We start from the raw sequence: 19,060 nt of genomic DNA on the forward strand, positions 1-19,060 counted from the left end.
CCATCCCAGGCATTCCAGGATCAACCTAGTGTCTAGGTTTGGGGTATTATATTGTGATTCACTTTTTCTGAGCGTTCAATTCAGTTCTATATCCTGGTCTTTCCAGCTACCCCATGGTAGGAACAAAATGCAAATGTTAATGTCAAAAAACAGGGTCACAGTGTCCTGGGAGAGAAATTAGGGCCAAGTGGCCCCTGGGGTTATAATGGCAGATAAAAATGTCTCAGTTGGTTACAATACCAGTCCACCCATATCTTTAGGTCATTACTATCCAGTTGGATCAGAGCCATATAACCATTTTGTTACCATTTATTCAAACATACTCACTGAATCCCCATGTGAGTTGGGAACAGTGAGAAGGGATGGGGATAAGAGGTGAGCAAAATTAGATCCAGGCTCCACCTTCTAGAATCTTGGAAGCTGCTTGCCTCTGATCTTGCCTCACATCCCTGTCTCATTGCTTTCTGGTTCTCCAGTAAAAGATGGGGATAAAATATAATCCAGAGGTTCAGGCAGGGCTGAACTGGGCTTAGACGGAACTTATAAAAGAGGTAAAAAAGATCGCAAGGACCTCCCCCCAGAAGTGAGAAGACACAACCCTAGTAATAAAGTGGAAGAGTTACCGTTCTGTTATCTGGGCCGGTTAGCGTCACAATAACCGTTCCTGGTGGTCCAGGGGGTCCTGTCAATCCTTTCACACCCTAAACACAAATACACTCAGGAATGCAAAGCTGAACAACATCACCTTTGCTTTTTTGAAAGACAGACGCTCCTTCCCTGTTGGTTCTTCGGTGAGAAGATAGAGCCAATGATAGAGCAAACACACACGTTTATTTCAGTGTCACTCAGTGACTGAGATGTATAGGTTGGTTGCTCTGAGACTTACAATGTCTTGCCCACAAATAAACCCCAGTATTTGAATTACCCGCTCTCCTTTTTGTCCTATCACATTATCGCCCATGTGACCCTGTAAGAAAAGACAAAACAAAATTATTTAAAAAAAAAAAATGGCTATGAATGCTCTAAACCCACTGAAGTGCCAATGTTTGTAACTGACCAGTTACATTTTAGTTATAATGTTAGTATTGTCAAAATTATTTTAGCTATTTCTTGGAGGAGAGAGGCACACTGTGTTTCTTTCAAAAGTAGAGATGGTGAAATGCAGAAAGCTTATGGGATATACTTAATATGGCAAATGAAGGCATGATGTGGCATGGAGAAAGGAAACCAGCTCAGAGGACATTTATCTGGCTGAGCCACTAGCTGGTTACCTAACTCTCTGATGCCCTAGTTTTCTCATCTTAAAAAGAAGCAGCAAGGGTAGCTGAACTTCGGGATTCTGAAATTCCTAGAGAGGCTAAGAATGCAATTCAGTCTTCAGTAGTAATTTAGTGACATGAGAGAAGAGAAAGACATGCAGGGCCCTTCGTGTACTGGCTTAAGGTCAGGTTGGCTTGGGGAGCAGTCCGCTGCAAAAGCTTATAGGATAAAGTATTGGGTGGTCAGTAGGATTATCAGAAATGGGAAACCTATGGACTTGCCCTTTCCTGATACGGAGCTCCTTATAACTGAATTAGCAGGGATCAAGTTACTAAGTGCAGGGAGAAGCGAGTGAGGGGTGCAGAGCTGTCTGCCCCATTCTTTTCCATGGGTTATTCCAGGGAATAATCCTGTGGCTTCCAGAGAGGGTCTGGGCAGTGACCACATGTCCAATCAGGCCAGGTTTGGCTTTTAGCTTGCTTAGGGGTTCTGGCTGTTGTGACACATGAACTATAATCTACCTTAAGTCCTGGAGGTCCCATGGTTCCTGGAAAGCCCTAGAAAAATCCAGAAGTGAAAATTACAACAGGAAATGTGTACCAAGCCGAAAACTCTGTGTAAAGCTTTTAGCTATAATGAATTTATTAGTTTACAGTGTCTATAGCCGTGATGGCTTCATACTCACAAAGAGCCCTGGAGGGCCAGGTGGACCAATGGGTCCAGGAAAACCTGGAAGGCCTGGTAAGCCCTGTAAATTAAGAGAAGAGGAGGGTAAGTTCAAGTTTACTTCTTACCTAAGAACGATGTCCATTAATTAAATCTATTAACATATTTTAATGAAAGTTGAGGAGCATGATGGCTCTCATTCATGGCTGCAGTTAATTACAAAAAAAAAAAAAAAAGGGGGGGGTGGGGAAAGGAAAAAAAAAAAAAAGGTGCCAAAAAGCGCGTTGCCATGTAGGACAGGTTGCCAGGGATACCTGGATGGTAACATTTCCAGGAGCATGACCAGAGCCGTTGCTTTACTTTAGAAGGGTTTTTAAATCTTTGAAATTTTGCTTTTGTCTGTGTGTCTGTCTCTCTGTCTGCCTGCCTCTCAGCCAGGCATACTCCTCCCATAGGGCTTTCCACCTGCTCTCCTTCTGTCTAGAATCCTCTTCCCCCAGACATCTAGAGGACCGACTTCCCTTCCCTTTTCTTATTTTCACTCAAATGTCGTCCTTTCCCAGCCCGCCCAATGTAAAGCCACAACCCTCCTTCCAACCTGGACACTCCTTTATCCCCTGGCCCTGCAGTCTTTCCCTCCTTGGCATTTTTTACTATCTAACCAACATTTATTAATTTACTTTTTTTTTTTTTTTTTTTCCCCCCCTAGAATGAAAGCTCCATGATGGCAAGAATTTTTTTTTTGGGGGGGGGGTGCTGATTTGTGCACTGTGGTATCTCTACAGCCTAGAATAGCTCCTGGCAAATAACTGGCATGTAATTCATGTTTCTTGTATACATGAATGTCCCACTGTTAGATCTTCATCAGTAGCACCCTGTAGTACCTAGCCGACACTCAATGCACACTTAAAGGACACATCAACGTCCCAGATGGCTGCGATCTCTTCTTACTGGATCCCTTTCCTTCAGCATTGGGCCCCTTAAACGTTTCTTAAACAAGAACAATCAAGAGGCATCATGTTCTGTATCTTTCCTCAAAGGTCGGTAAAGCCTCCTAAGCAGGTCATTCTGCCATTTTGTGGCTCACCATTGGTTGGGCAGGGGTCACCATCCAGGAGCTCAACAACCTAAACTCAAACTCTTGGACTCACTTAGACACATTTCCAGAAATTTCCACATATACTTCTGAACTAAGTTAAAATATTTCTGGTTTTAACCTGGAAGTTAGTACCTGTGCCTGAGGTCTACCAACAAATCCTTTTGGATCACAAAGTAAAGCATACACAGTCCCCCAAATGGCTGTGTCTCTTTGTATGCATCTGGGATCACACTCAGATCTACATACATATGGATCAGAAAGTAAACCACTCTACAGGAAAAAGGCACATTTAAATAAAACCCACTTACTCCTGCAAATTTTGTAATAGGGCTATTACTTAACATTATAGTTTTAAATGATATTCAATGTATGATACAAACCTATGCTTGATTTCAACAAATACAGAGTAAGTGGAATATAACTATTCCTTGAACATTCCTTCTTAGGTGTAGAAAAGACTGGGTAATTGAGATTTAAGAAGAGATTAAAAGACTTATGAACAAAATCATCCCTTTATGTTAGTTTCATGGAGTTTCTCATAAAGTGAATATTCTAGAGTGAAATGAAGCCGATATGTAAACAGAAGACATGTGAATGTCTACTGCAAATGTTCTTGCAGTTGTCAGAGGTGGGGGTGGAGCATAGGTGGAATGTACAAATGTCCAGTTATAAATAAATGAGTCTTGGGGATGTAAGGTACAGCATAGTGACTATAGTCAATAACATCATATTCCAGATTTGAAAGCTGCTAAGAGAGTAAAGTTCTCATCATAAGAAAAAAAATATTTGTCACGGTGGTGATGGATGTTAACTAGACTTATGGTGGGGATCATTTCACAATATGTACAAATCTCTGATCACTACCCTCTACACCGAATATGTCATATGTCAATAGTATCTCCATGAAAAAAGAAAACAAAACAAAAAAGAAAATGGAAAACAAACAATAAAAATGTTCCTAAGAGGGGGAGGAAAAGATCTAGGGGAAGAGAGAGAGAGGAGGGGCAGAGACAAAGACAGAGATGCGGAGACACAGAGAAGGGAGAAAGAGGGAGAGATGGACAGACAGAGACAGAGAAAGAGAGCCAGAACCAGAGAAATGAGAATGAGAAGACCATCCCTGAAGCGCTATACCTGTAATCCTGGGGCTCCTGGCAACCCGGGGTCACCTCTTCCATCAAGTTCTATACCTTCTGCAGCAGGAGCTCCCTTGAAAATAAAGAACTTCATCAACTGTAACCAATGTTATATTTGCAAAGCTCCTTTAAATTGCTTATTCAAACTTCTACTGCTTCAAGGATGAAAGTGCTTTTCAGGGCATACACGTAGAGAAAAGATTTAAGATTACTCAGTTTGGAAGAGATCTAAGATTTTCATATATCCTAAGATAGACAATTTCCTGGGCAAGCAAGAAAGACATAAGAATGACAGAGCATTTCTCAAGATTCCAGAATTAGTGGCAGCTCCTGATCTGGAAGTCGGGACCCTGAGCCTGACGTCAGTTCTTTCCTCCTAGACTCTATTTCCTTCAAGGATTTTCCAAAACTTGTATTTCTTAAGAGGTATTTACAGAAAGAGCTAAAAGAAGTTGTCCGATAGGAACAAATATCATGGTCCAATTATTAACTGGTTTCTGAATTAATTATGAAACCTGATTTGGAATCACTTATATCTCATCATTTAATGGAACCCCTTTCAGATGTACCATTAGAGATTTCCTTTCTTTCTTCTTCTTCTTTTTTTTATCTGTTTATTTTGAGAGACAGAGAAAGCAAGAGCAGGGGAGGGGCAGAGAAAGAGGGAGAATCTCAAGCAGCCTCCACGCTGTCAGCGCAGAGCCCATGCGGGGCTCCAACTCACAAACCGTCTTGAGATCAAGACCTGAACGGAAGTCAAGTTGGACATTTAACTCACTGAGCCATGCAGACGCCTCGGAGATTTTCAATACTAATATGCCACACATGACTTACCTTTTCTCCTTTCAAGCCAACAGCACCCTAAGAAAAGGAAACCAAATACACAGAATCACTGCTTTGTCCTCACTGCTATTCAACCCCTCTCTCGCTGTATACTTCCCACTGGCTTTTAAATATGTTCAACTTTCTTTCATTTAAAGAAACAAAACCTCCCCTTAATCTCCCCCTGCCAGTACTGCCCGTATCTCTTCGTCATGTCATCTGCAACCTTCCCATTCTGTTCAGATCCCATTCACTCCTCAGTCCCACACCTGCCTCATGCCCCATCCATGCTCAAAGTATCCTTTGCTAAGTCCTGCAATGATGGTGATGTTGTTAAAGTCAATGACAAGTTGTCAGATCTTCGTGGACTTCTCGGCAGCATTGGGCAGCTGTCTGGCACTCCCCTCTACGGAAATACATCTTTCCTAGGCTCCCATCATCTACTCCTTCTGGTTTTCTTTCTACCACCAGGGGCCCCTCCTCTTTACGGGCTTATTCTCCTTGACCCGGACATCCCTTGCTAGAGCTTTCTAAGTCATGTCCAAGGCTCTTTTCTCCTTATTCTTGCTCCTTGAGTCACCACCATCCAGGGCCTCTCTGAGCAGATCTAGCTGCCTATCAGTCATCTCCGCTCAGATGTCTCAAATGCAAAATGAAGCCTCAAAGTGCAAACCTGAACTCAACGCATTTATTCATTCATTCGCCACCCATTAGTTGAATGTCTCTTCTCAGCTGCTCTAGACTTTCCCACAGTCTTGACGGATTTCAGCATACGGCCATTCTGGAGTAAATGGCTTGTGTTTACACTTTATACAGAGTTAGAAATGGACACCTACCGGGATCCCCGGGTAGCCTGGTATCCCCGGAAGGCCTGGAAACCCTTGCTCACCCTGGAAGACATACAAAGCTTGTCATTCTTTCTTAGTTGTTCTAGAACAGCCTATTGAGATCTTTTCCCTGTTTCTGTCTTCCAACCCTGCAGTGGTAAATCTAGACAAAGTAACCCAAATTCCTTATGGCTGCTGGGTCATGAGGCTGAAGGCCAGAAAACCATTATCTTAATTGAAAACAGGATTAGAATCTACTATTTCTCAAATTGTGCATAAATGGCAAAAGTCTAATTGTGCCAAGAACTTTTTAATTGCTGTTTCCTTGAAACTTTACTAATTAGTTCTTTCATGGCCACCATTCTGGGAAAAGGAGAGTGCGGTCAGGAAACAAAGAGGATGAGTGAACACTGCAAAGTTCAGTCGTTCCTTGCCAAAGACCAATTTTGCATTCCACGCTTTTGGTTTCTGATTTGCATACACTCACAACCTCAGGCGAAAGTAACCAGGTGAGGTCCCCCCATCCTTCTGTGGGAGAACATGACAGAACGTCCCCAAAAGACAATCAGAAATCAAACCAGAGGAGGAAAGAAAACCGTTACGTTTCTGTATGCACACTATTGGTTTTGGCTAAAAGGATCTTTCAAGGAAAGCCTGTGCCGTCTCATTCCTCCTTCACCTTGATTGACTCATTTGGCAGAATGTTTCCCGACCAGCTCCTATGTGAGGAGCACATACCTTAGAACCATTGCACCCTGGTACACCAGCAGGTCCATATGGTCCAGGATGGCCCGGGGTGCCCTGGAAACACAGCAAGTCTCAGAAAGGAGACATGAGCACCAGACCCCGGGAACAAGCGACAAGAGTGAGGAACCCAAGGTAAGGAAAAAGATGGGCTAATTTAGAGAGTTATTTAAATACAAATGGCTATTAATAGTTAAGTAGTATATACAGTTATTTTAGATCACTTAAATAAAAATCATAGCAAATAAAATGGGCTAACAAAACCAAAAATTACCAAGTGAGATACAGATATTTTAGATATAACAAGAGACCTTTCTATACAAAATGAAGTCCCTTAACGTGCTGTTTTAAGCTGGAAGAAAAGAAAGGAAAAAGAAGAGGGATATGTGCATGAAGTAACTATTATTTTACTATTCTACACTATTCAACAGAGATAATCTTATTCCATCTATTCTATTCTACTCTATTCTGATCTATTCTATTCTATTCTATTCTGATCTATCCTATCCTATCCTATCCTATCCTGTTGTATTCCACTCTATTCCACACTACACTCCATTCCATTTTATTCCATCTATCCTATCCTATCCTATCTCATCTATTCTAGTCCATTCTATCTCATCCCATCCCATCCCATCCCATCCCATCCCATCCCATCCCATCCCATCCCATCCTATCCCATCCCATTCCATTCTATCTCATCTCATTCCATCCCATCCCATCCCATTCTGTCCCATTCCATCCCGTCCCATCCCATCCCATCCCATCCCACTCATTCCATCCCATTCTGTCTCATTCCTTCCCATCCCATCCCATTCCATTCTATCTCATCCCATCCCATCCCATTCTGTCCCATTCCATCCCATCCCATCCCGTCCCATCCCATCCCATCCCATCCCATCTCATTCCATTCTATCCCATCCCATCCTATTCCACTGCATCCCATCCCATCCCATTCTATCTCATCCCATCCCATCCCGTTCTGTCCCATCCCATCCCATCCCATTCCATTCCAACCCATCCCATAGCATCCCAACTCACTCCACGCTATACCATCTCATACTGTCAAGCCCCATCCTATCTTGTTCCACTTTGTACCATTCTATTCTGCTTGGATTTCAGGAAATACAGTTTGGCTTGTATGTCCTACAAATTCACACTCTAATATTTTATGTGATTCTACTGTGACATTTTCATCATGTAGCATATGTCTCAGTACCCATTTCCATGCACTATTGCTTTAACCTCTTTATTAAAATGCGCTTTCTTTTTATTTTTTAACTTTACATATTTTCCCCATTACTTACTGGAAGTCCAGGAGGACCTGAGAATCCTGGCAATCCAGTTATTCCCTAAAGCCATAGAAAAGGGGAAGGTGGCAAGAAAAACACTTTTAAAACGTTCAACCTGAAAACAGAAACTTATTTGCATTCTAATAACCCCATCCTGCAACTGTAATCAGGAATGGCTAAAATCTATCTGAAAAACAAACAAAAAAGTTTTGACAAACTTTTCTAAATCTTACATTTATAAAACTTTTTAAAAGAGATGATTAAGATCTTTTTTTGCCTTTTTGGATAGATTTTTAAGGCATAACTTGCATACAGTAGAGTGCCCTAAGCTTCTGCAAACAGCTTGAGGAACGTTTACAGATGTCTGCACGTACATATTGTTATTGCTGCCACCCCATCCAGACAGTGAACATCCCTACCCCCTCCAGCCGGTTCTCTCACACCTTTCCCAGTCCATCAGTACCCACCCCCAACATAGTGACCACTGTTTTCTGCCACTCCAGATCACTTTTACCTGTTCTTGACCTTCAACTATAGAGTGTAGCATACAGAATGTACTCCTTTGTGACATCTGTATAACTTTTACAGTGCAGAGTTCTTATTTTTTATAAAGAAGAAGATGGACCGGTTGGACTACTAACCCTTCCACCTTTGGGACCGGTGAGTCCTGGAAGTCCTGGTGAGCCCTAGATCCAACATAAAAAAACAAAAAACAAAAACAAACCCAAAAGGCAAACACTGGAAATCATGTGGCACTAAGAAACCCATAAATTAAAAGTTGCCATTTTATTCATACACCAGCCTGTTTTGCTCTTGTGTGATTATTTCAGTGTCAACACAGTAAATTGCTTGTTTGTTTAATTGGAGCTAAAATATTTATCGGAAAGGACAAACAAAAATTCAGACAAACCCCTGCTACTCCATGTGGGGGGGGGGGGTCAGGGGGGCCCGTAGCATTAGCATCACCTGGAAGCTTGTTAGCAAAGCAGGCTCTCAGGTCTCCCCCACCTCTCAGACGGGTTGACTCAGAATCTACATTTTCACAAGGTTAGAAAATGATTCATGTTCACAATGACGCCTGTGAAGAGCTGCTGTAAAAGCCCCACCTTAGCCAGACAGCTGCTGAGGTCTGATAAGGATAATGATACAGTTACAATGGGGGATGAGAACGGCAGCCAATATTTCTGTGCATGAAAAACACTTTATTAGCAAAATGTGCCTGGCACGCACAAATAAATAAATAAATAGCCAAGCAAGAACTGCCTGAACCAGAGATAAACTAGCTTCGGGCATCTAATAAATACAGTTTAGAGGCCTTGTTTCTTAGGGAATTACTTTAAATGGAGACTGTCTGAACCAGGCGACTTGGTGGGAAAGTTTCATTGTCCAAAAGCTGTTTTTATCATTCCTAGGACTTTCAGTACGTTTTGGTATTTTTTTATTTTTTATTTTGAGAAAGGGGTTGTTACAGAGCCTTCTGAGATTGGATGGTCAAGGCTAAGGTGGGCCTTCACCGAGGAGGTGGAATTTTGCTTGTCTATGTTCCCCTCCCCTGCTGGATGCTCTGTGTTATGATGCAGAAGACTCAAGAGTGACTAGGTTTTATGTCCCCATTAGAAATGTTCTTCATGCATAAAATACTTAAAATTAAGAGTGGAAATTTTTTAACCTGAAAACTCCATTTGGTCAGGTTTAATAGGCTCTAATTGTCTGCCTTGGATCAAATTATCTTTTGTGTGGCTACATTGATAAAGCACACTGTCGTCCTATACGAACTCCATGACAACATGATACACAGATATTCTTTTCTTTTCTTTTTTATATGTTTTATTTATTTTTGAGAGAGTGGAGGAGGGGGAGGGGCAGAGAGAGAGAGAGAGAGAGAGAGAGAGAGACAGAGGATCTGAAGCAGGCCGTCAGCACAGAGCCAGATGCAGGGTTTGAACTCAAGAACTGTGAGATCGTGACCTGAACCAAAGTCGGATGCTTAACCAACGGAGTCACCCAGGAGCCCCTACAATTATTATTTTAACTGATTGCAGGCTTCTCTAAAGAAACGCCAAGGTAACAAGCAGAGTGGGTGCAGAGAACAAAACAAAAAGGAAAGAATTGGCTTGGGGTTGATCCAAGTCCAGAATTGAAGCAAATTCATTTTATTAGTGAAATGGATGAATATCCTAGGCCACACCCTGGAGGAAGGCAGAGGGATGGTCAGAGACCGAATGGGTCTGAATTCAGACACTAAACGTCCAGCATCTGGATGACTTTTTTCAAAATTAGGGTCAGAAGAAAGAGAAATGGAGAAAAAGCACATAAATGAATTGGAGAGACATGAAGCGGAAGAATTCACGGAAAAACCACAAAATTTTGCATGTTTCTTTGAACATACAGATGTGGGTTTAGTTTCTTTGGTAACAGGAGTTTGATTCTGGCATCATATAAAACCAGATTTGAACTCTGATCTTGCCACCTTTCACTGTGGAGTCCAGGATGAGTTAATTATGGGCTCCGAGTGTCAGTTTCCTCATCCCTAGAATGGAGGTGAGAATATGAGTCACCCTAGTCAGGATTTCTGGGACCGATGTGAAGAGTAAACGAGATACAGTCCAGAGTAAACGTCCCAATGCTTCACATGGAATAGAGTCGCAGTAAATGTTGCCTGTGATTACCACTTAAGTATACCACACATTTGGGAAATTTAAAAAGACTCTGCAGGGATCAGTGACAATTATCTTTCAGAGCTTATTAGTTAGTGCATAGCTTGCTGGAGGCCAGCAGTCAGGGGAACAACCACGTGAGTGCAGGAGAGCCCAGGCTTAAGTTTAGCTAACGTCCACAGCAGGAAAGAGCCATCAGCAAATCTAGTGGTTATGTAGTTATTTAGCAAATCCTCTAGGGTATTTATTTAAACAAAGCCCTTTGTTGTATCACAGACTTTAGGATAAAAATGTGTGATGAGTTGAGAAAGAGGGACCCGTGAAAAAAGAGAAGGGTGTGGCAAAAAGAAGAGTATCCGAGGAAGGAGAATTCCAGAAACAAGGAAAGACAAGTGTTTCAAGAAGAGAGCGATCCGCAGGGTGTGAAACAAAGCAGAAGGGTGCGGGTCAGATAAGGACACCAAAGTCATGGGTGATTTCTGCAGGAATGTTTTCAGGGCAGGAGGACCAGAGGCAAATTATTGCCGGCTGGAGAGTGAATAGTAAGTGGGGTTAGTTTGTTTTTTTAAATCCTGACAGAGAAAGGAAAGACAGGGGGAGGGATGGCAATCCTTTGCTTACAGGACTTGAAAGATCTAGGGGAAATTTCATATTTGTATGGGGAACATCTGCATGCTTAAGGACTGAAAGAGAAAAGCTAACATCAAAAAGAAAGGGATGGCCAAGAGAGCTTAGAAACTGACATACCTTGGGTCCCTGCGGTCCAGGCAAGCCTTCGGGACCTGGGAACCCCTTCTGGCCAGGAGAACCAGCGGGTCCAGGAAAGCCTTTCTCCCCCTGTTAAAACCAGAACAAGATAAGAAACACACAGAATAGCACCGCCCAGCAACAAACACACCCACAACCGTTGCTTTCTTTTCTTTACAACTTAATGATAACATTTGGCACGTATTTTTTCCTTGGCTCAATAAAATTCGCACTCAGCAGTCAGCGTAACAGTAAGTGGAAGGCTACCAGCTGTTAGCATTTGTCTGTAGTCTTGCAAGCGGTTGCCTTTGGTCTGGTAGGAACTACTTTTCCCCAAAAGGTGGGGCTACACAGAGCAGAGATTAAGAGAAAGGGAGTCGGGAACTGGGGGTGGGGAGCCCAAATAGAAAGCTGAGACTAGCGCAGTGTGTTTGCTGGGAGATGGCGAGAGAGTGAGGCTAAGGCTCAAGAATGTGTTTGGGGAGTGTGCATAATTGCTGTGGTAGCTTGAAAAGAACAACGTGCAGGCTATCAGTTTTAGTCCTTTCTTGATTACACAGGAATTAGTAATCCAATCTATTTGTGTAGGAGATGCAGGAGATATCAAGAGTGGCATAACCAAAAGGGTGAGCGGAATAGTTTTTTTTTAGAAAGAGTTAGATACTATTATGACAAAGCCCTTAGTAACTAGCGAAAATAATTTAGGCCCAGTGCATCACGTGGTTCTACCAACAAATAATTTTCCCGACGTGGATCCTGGGATTTCACTCTAATAGTAAAGGTCGCTGGCTGATTCAGTCAATTTAATTACACCACTGGCAAATTAAATTAAAAAAAAAAGAGAGATCAAGTTGGCTATTTCATATTGTTGTGTGTACACAGCCACATCCCATAAAAAGAAACAAAAGAATTTGCTACACCCCTCCCCAAACCCAGCTACCCACACACATTCTAGAGTAGCAGCTTACACATAGCAGGGACTCAATAATTTCTTGAATGCAAGAATAAATCCCAGCTCTCCAACACGGATCTGAGTATATACATTCATAGTTGCAGGGAAAAACCTAACTCAAACTACACATCAATTATAGAATAACTGGAAATAAATGTAATAATTATTATAGTTAGTATATAAATTATATGTAAATCATTTTATCTAAAGAGCTAGAAGCATGTTCTAAAATATTTTTAGTCACCCTTCACTATTGTTAAGCAATTCATTAGCATCCCGGAGGAAAGGGTTTTGTAAACAAAGAAAAAACTTTAGTTCTGCCTCTGTCTTAATTATCACAAATTGCAAGTTAATGGAGCGAATTAATGAGATTTCATGGCATTCTTTTTTTTCTTGAAGTCTGCAATGGAGCTACAGGTTTCCCCCCCCGCTATCCGAAAGCACAGAGTTCCTACGAAACTTTTCTCAAACTGAAATGGTACAAAGCAAAGAGTATCCCCGCTTTCTAAAAGTTCGAATTACACCATTTCGCTTTTGTGAAAAACTTACATTAGTATGGTAATTTTTTTTCACAGAAGCAAAAATCCTCTTTGGAGATCTCTTGCTTAGCAGAAACAAAGGTCAAGGTCGGTCTTTCCTAAAAAACGAATTGGCGCCAGGCGAGCTTTCAGAAAGCGGGGGGCACCTGTACTACTTCCTCGTGCTGAATTTTGGCCTCAACCAGAGTGCTGCTGCAGGATTCGTTCACTAGGGGGCGCGCCTGCACCAGTGCTGCAGGACTCAAGTCTGCGGATGTCAATGTCTGGGTCCAAGTGAGTGAACAGAGCTGTTTCCAGTTGTTCTTTCGTGTTTATCAACATTGTAAATAGGGTTATACATATAGACGCATTCTTATAAATCTTTCTTTTTTGCTAACAGACCAAAAGAGTTAGAGTTTAACTGACGTTATTCACACCAGTTGTCTGAAACTTTCTAGAAGGCTTTCTTTTTTTCCTTTTTTCTTTTTCCTTCCCTTCCCTTCCCTTTCCTTTTTTCTTTTCTTTTCTTTTCTTTTCTTTTCTTTTCTTTTCTTTTCTTTTCTTTTCTTTCTTTCTTTCTTTCTTTCTTTCTTTCTTTTAATGTTTATATATGATTTCTTTAAAATTTGATTTGGGGAATGGAATAACACATTGTGGGTCTTTCTGCTATTAGGCAAAGAAGAGTGAATTCTTGGATGAGCTCTGCAGAGGAAAAAAAGCAATATTTAAGATTTTGTTTTTACCTTCTCTCCTTTGATCCCATCACAGAAGCACTGGCCTTTGTCTTTACAGACACAGCCCTAGGAAAAAGGGAAAAAAGAAAGAGTTTTGTTTAACAACAACTTAATAAATCCTGACTGACAGGGCAAAAGCAAACATATTTTTCTGTTCTTTAAGCATTAAACACTATTCGTTAGGAGCCACGTGATACTGGGGCAACATTATCAACAGAAATAGAGTCGAAAAGTGAGACGTTGCATGTAGGAGAACTCTCGGGTGAGTGTACATCATTTTTATCAAATGTAGGAATTTTAAGCTATGCGAAATACAAAAGTCATCTATCCTTTTTTTCAGGATAATGTATCATTGAACCACATGAAATTGGCATAATTGTAAGCAGAAAGTGGTCTAATGTTGGCAAATTTCTTAAGTTTAACATAATGTACATATATGCATATGCGTATATGAACTGGTCATATCTTCCATAGATGACTCGAACGGTTTCTTTTCCTGAAATGATGTTCAAGACTGAGAAAAGGTGATCAGTATCCACCATGTGTCTTTAAGGGGAACAATCTAACTCACTAATGTTGGTATCAAAATGTTCTTACTTTAAAACAAAACCAAAAATTTAGCTGGGAGCTTGGGACCTCTTATCCTGTCTAAGCGGTCATTGGGACACAGTTTAAAACCTATGCACCTGCCAACTCTAATAAAGGTCAATTTTTAAAAATTTCTCTGCCAGCAGAGGAACAAAAAAGTAGTTTAGAATACTGGATTTGCAATGTGTTTTGATACATGTTCTATGTTTATATATTTATCTTTTTCAGTTTTTTTTTTCCTTCGGGTTAATATTAACTGAGAACTAGTTTGCTTTCCACAGGAAAAGGATATTAATTGACAGCAAAAGGCAGGGCAAGTCTAGGGCATGTGCTGGCTGGTTGGTAGGAAAAATAAAAGAGAGATCGCCTCAGATATTTCCAAAGTGGAAGATCCTATTTACGCAATTAAAATAAGATACACAAGCGAAAACATCCTCAGTTAAATATATTTCCTGAGACTAGGGCAGTAGGCTATGTTGCCCTTCAAGGAAAGGAAGTGTATAGTAATTTTCAGATGCCACATTTATATACCTCACAATTTATATGAATGGAGAGTGACTGATTGAAAAGGAAAATCTATATTCTCCCCAAGGGTTGGATATTTGGTATTTTTTAGAAGGCTGCATTTTTCTGACTTTCTTCCCAGATGTTTGGGGTCAAGTCATACCCTGACTGAATTGTTCAATCTTATCTTTCTAGAGTTTTAAGCTTTTATACTCATTTCAGTCACATACTTAAGCACACTCCATGAAAGCAATAGTTTCAAAGTGTGGATCCCCAGACCAGCAGCATCCGCATCACCTGTGAACTTGTCAGAAATGCAAATTATTGGCCCCACCCCAGACCCGCTGAATCAGAAACCCTGGGGGTGCGTCTCACTATTCTGTTTTCATAAACTCTCGATTCTGATACCACAGCTCTAAATTAGCATCTAAAATCTGAGTCTGCAAGATAGAGCTCATTCTCTGTTTCTGAACACTAGATCATGTGAGACACGAATTTGCACATCTGTTCTTTTTGTTTGCCATGTCTTTCTTCCTGTCATTCCAAGCAAGTAGTCAGGATTTTGTGTCCCTTACTTCAGGGATGCTTTTGTCACTTGGGTGAAAGCAAAAGCTTCCTGAAGACAAGAGTCCTTCTGGCTTTTGTTTCTGTTTTAAATATCTGCTGACAGTTGGTCCCAAGAGTGGAGGGTCACGCAAGCAGCTCCCACACAGCCTCTGGAGGGGGCAGCAGGGCCTCAATAAGGAGTCTGAGTCCCACATCCAGGGAGAGCACCAGGCATTGGGCAAGAAAGCTCAACCCTCCCAAGGACCCAATGCTCTATTTCAAATGGTGATGGCAGGCCACTGTTTTCCAATGGACATTGAGCATATCTGATTCTTCCGCCTCCCAGACACAACACAGCACGTTCTGAGAATCTCTGAACCACGGGTAATCCTCTAACCTCTGAGAAGGTGCATGGAAGCCATGAGATAGGCCAAATTAATTTTATTTCTCAAAGTAAAAGCCATATTTGCCATACATTACTGGAAATCTGTCAATGTCAGTTTGAACAAAGAAGTGTTTGCCGAACTCCCTCAAATGCAATCAGGTCCTCCTTCTTGTTTGCTCCCATGGACCACTTGTAGTTATGTTTAATGTATATTTCCCCTAACGCCCCTAGGCCCTAAGAGGGAAGGAATTAGAGTCTTCTTCATGCTAGTAGCCGTGGTGTTTAATAAATCCTGGATAAACACTTGTGGACTAATTGAATGGGTCAATGGGTTGATGGAAAACTGGTAATTTGTTTGTATCCTATCTGGACCTGGAATTTCAAGGTATTTGAATCATATGACTATTGTCACGCTGCCATGACTAAGACATTTTCTCTGCGCATGACTTAGGCAAAACTATGGTTGAAGTGGCAAAAAATGAAATAGAAGGTTTGGCTATTTTACTACATGTTAAAATTAACAAAGGCTAATTAGTTGTCAGTTGCTTGCACTTAAAAATATTTTTTAAAAATTTAAAACCCTGGGAAGAATCAAAAAATAGTGCAATTAACCCTTATGTATCTTCTCATCAGGTGTGGCAACTGTTACCATCTCTCTCTCTCTCTCTCTCTCTCTCTCCCTCACACACTCACATGCACACATGCTCTTTTTGCCAAACCATTCAAAAGTAGACTACAGACACCATGATACTTCGCCACTAATGTTTCTGCGTGCAACTCCCCCAAACAAGAGTATGTTCTTATCCAGTTGAAACATCATTCCTGAACCTACAAAATCAAGACTAATGCAGTAACTTCAGGCTACTAGTTTTTTTTTTTTTTAATTTTTTTTTTCAACATTTATTTTATTTTTGGGACAGAGAGAGACAGAGCATGAATGGGGGAGGGGCAGAGAGAGAGGGAGACACAGAATCGGAAACAGGCTCCAGGCTCTAAGCCATCAGCCCAGAGCCTGACGCGGGGCTCGAACTCATGGACCGCGAGATCGTGACCTGGCTGAAGTCGGACGCTTAACCGACTGCGCCACCCAGGCGCCCCCAGGCTACTAGTTTTAAAGTTAGACCTTATACACGATTCTTGATGACCATTAGAAAATGGGAAGCTGTTTAATTTGTAGCAAATCTTTCATTTCATACCATAGATTTGGTCTCGATCAATACTTTTACCTATAACCAATACATGAAGTCGTATCCCAACCAGTGACTGTCACAGTTCTAAGGAAGAATCCTTAGGACTCACACGGGTGGTATTATTCAGGGGTTGGGTGTGGAGCTCTCTGTGTCTGACCATACTGTTCCTTTGAGTTCCCTCTTGCCTGGGGTCTGGCTTCTTATCATCACCCATAGTGACTCTGCTCCCTTTTCTGATCATCAAAACCACAGTTCCTGAGTTTTTACATGATTATCCTTCAGTTGGATCTTGAAACATTGGGGGCAACATATTTAGCTTTTGTTTGCATTTGGTTTCATTGTCTTTACATTAGGGTAAAAGCCCTGTTTGATGGTTCAAAAACATCTGGTTAACTGAAAAAGTTCGTTAAAGCGAGAAAGCAGAAACAAATGAACAAACAGGTCCATGAACATGTTAGACATTTTATAACTTACAACATATACGTCTACACCAATTCTTCAGTCTTATGAAAGAGGGTCCAGGTCTTTTCCTTGGGAATGGGTCTGCTGTTGGAATTCTGTGACGTCATTCTTGCTAAGTCACACCCATAATGCACCACTGACAATGTCAACTTTTGCTTTCTTTGAAACAGACCAATTGCTGAAAGATGCTTATGGAGCCATCTGAGTCGAGTTCTTCTAGATATCAAACGAGGTTCTTCTCTAACTTCTTAAATGTTTTCTCAGCCACACTTAATTGGATAGCAGTTTTTCTATCATCTGATTAAACCTTTCAACCTAGTTGTCACAGCAATCCAAGTGTTATGCATTTGTATTTAACCAATTTGGCATTTAATATTTCATGAAATTCCTTTGTTATAATAATATGTACAACTGGCAGAAACCACTAACTCTTGGCAATCATAAAACTCCACCAATGGAATAAGCATATGGAATAGCATATAAGCATATGCTAGTGTGAGAGAGAAGCCTAAGGGATGGGTCTCAGGTGGGCAGTGCCAGTGGGCATCGACTGGTCTGTTATGGAGCAGACAGGGAGAGTTCTGGTCAGTTCAGGAGTCACTCAAAAGCAGAGTCATTGAGAGAGGATCTACTATACTCTCTATTCATCCATCATGTCACCCACATGCAGGTGGTCATTACTGTTGCCAAGACTCCAGAGCCAGGTCCAGGGCTATTTCTATGCCTGGGTTAGCAGAGATGTTCCCAAACTGTTCCAGCTTTAATTTGCAGTTAAAGTGGCAAGGCATGGCCTGCCTATATATCTGCAAAATTGGACTGACTAGGACTTCAGAGAATGTGACAATTTTGCTGACATGTGGATGCTCCACCTGATTAAATAAGCTCAAAATTGTAGTCAGGGCCACTCTCTGGCAGCTGTTCAACTGCTGCTTTAGAAGCAAGTACTGCCCGTGTGATACAGTGGAGAGCCCTGGACAGGGCCATGGAAATTAGGCACTTCGCTTTCTGGAGGACAATGACAGTAACCCCAGACTCAAAAGAGTCATTTCTCTTTTTCAGAATCTTTTTTTTTTTTAATGTTTATTTATTTTTGAGAGAGAGAGAGAGAGACAGAGAGACAGAGACAGAGCATGAGTGGGGGAGGAACAGAGAGAGAGAGAGAGAGAGAGAGAGAGAGAGAGAGAGGAAATCTGAAGCAGGCTCCAGGCTCTGAGCTGTCAGCACAGAGCCCAATGCAGGGCTCGAACTCTCAAACCGTGAGATCATGACCTGAGCCGAAGTCAGATGCTTAAACTGACTGAGCCACCCAGGAGCCCCAAGAGAGTCATTTCTCTTAATTAAACTGTTTTTCCTCAATTAATTTTTAAATTTGCAAATGTATTTGAATAATTCAAATAGATTATTTAGCTAAAAGATAGAGGGGCTATATTTTCATTTTCATTGAGTTTGATCCACTTTTTTGGACTCACCTTTGAAACACCATGGAATGTTGTTCCATGGTAGAATAGAATATGACCCATTACTTTCTATTCAAATGCTGTATCACTTAAAAGCAAGAGTGGCCAAATGCTACTAACCATTAAGAAAGCATAACTGATGGATATTTCTTAAGTAACATCTTTATGATTTTTCCTCTTCCAATAGTCAAGTACCTCTTAGTTTCCATATACCTTAATCAAGTAAGAAATCATTTCTCATGAGTGGAAAGCTCTTAATAAGTATTTTATGGGTTTTCTCACCCTGCTAACCATTAACACATCAGGAAGTGATCCAAGATTACATGACGGCTCAGCGCTTTTGCCTATTAAATAGTTAAACTTGTGAGAATAATTCATATAAAGGTCACATGCACTTTTTACAACCTCACTTAAAAGGCAAAATAAACTTCGATAGTAGAGAATCTTAAAAGGTTTAGAAGTCCAGAAATCACA

The 19,060-nt window shown here is 41.2% G+C and overlaps 1 protein-coding gene across 2 annotated transcripts in view; it reads right to left on the bottom strand.

Moving 5' to 3' along the window:
* COL4A3 (collagen type IV alpha 3 chain) overlaps positions 1-19,060 on the bottom strand; it is a 138,925-nt gene that overhangs the window by 58,302 nt on the left and 61,563 nt on the right. For both annotated transcript variants that reach the window (XM_040450823.1, XM_040450822.1), the window contains exons 2-13: positions 13,464-13,520; positions 11,251-11,340; positions 8,488-8,532; positions 7,862-7,906; positions 6,549-6,611; positions 5,820-5,873; positions 4,996-5,022; positions 4,160-4,234; positions 1,946-2,008; positions 1,782-1,817; positions 926-967; positions 624-701 (exon numbers count right to left, since the gene is read on the bottom strand). In XM_040450823.1, the coding sequence (XP_040306757.1) occupies positions 624-701; positions 926-967; positions 1,782-1,817; positions 1,946-2,008; positions 4,160-4,234; positions 4,996-5,022; positions 5,820-5,873; positions 6,549-6,611; positions 7,862-7,906; positions 8,488-8,532; positions 11,251-11,340; positions 13,464-13,520 (675 nt within the window). The remainder of the gene's footprint in view (positions 1-623; positions 702-925; positions 968-1,781; positions 1,818-1,945; positions 2,009-4,159; positions 4,235-4,995; positions 5,023-5,819; positions 5,874-6,548; positions 6,612-7,861; positions 7,907-8,487; positions 8,533-11,250; positions 11,341-13,463; positions 13,521-19,060) is intronic.

The sequence above is a fragment of the Herpailurus yagouaroundi genome, unplaced genomic scaffold (genome assembly GCF_014898765.1).
Source record: "Herpailurus yagouaroundi ecotype Mexico unplaced genomic scaffold, PumYag 202, whole genome shotgun sequence".
NCBI classification, from domain to species: domain Eukaryota; kingdom Metazoa; phylum Chordata; class Mammalia; order Carnivora; family Felidae; genus Herpailurus; species Herpailurus yagouaroundi.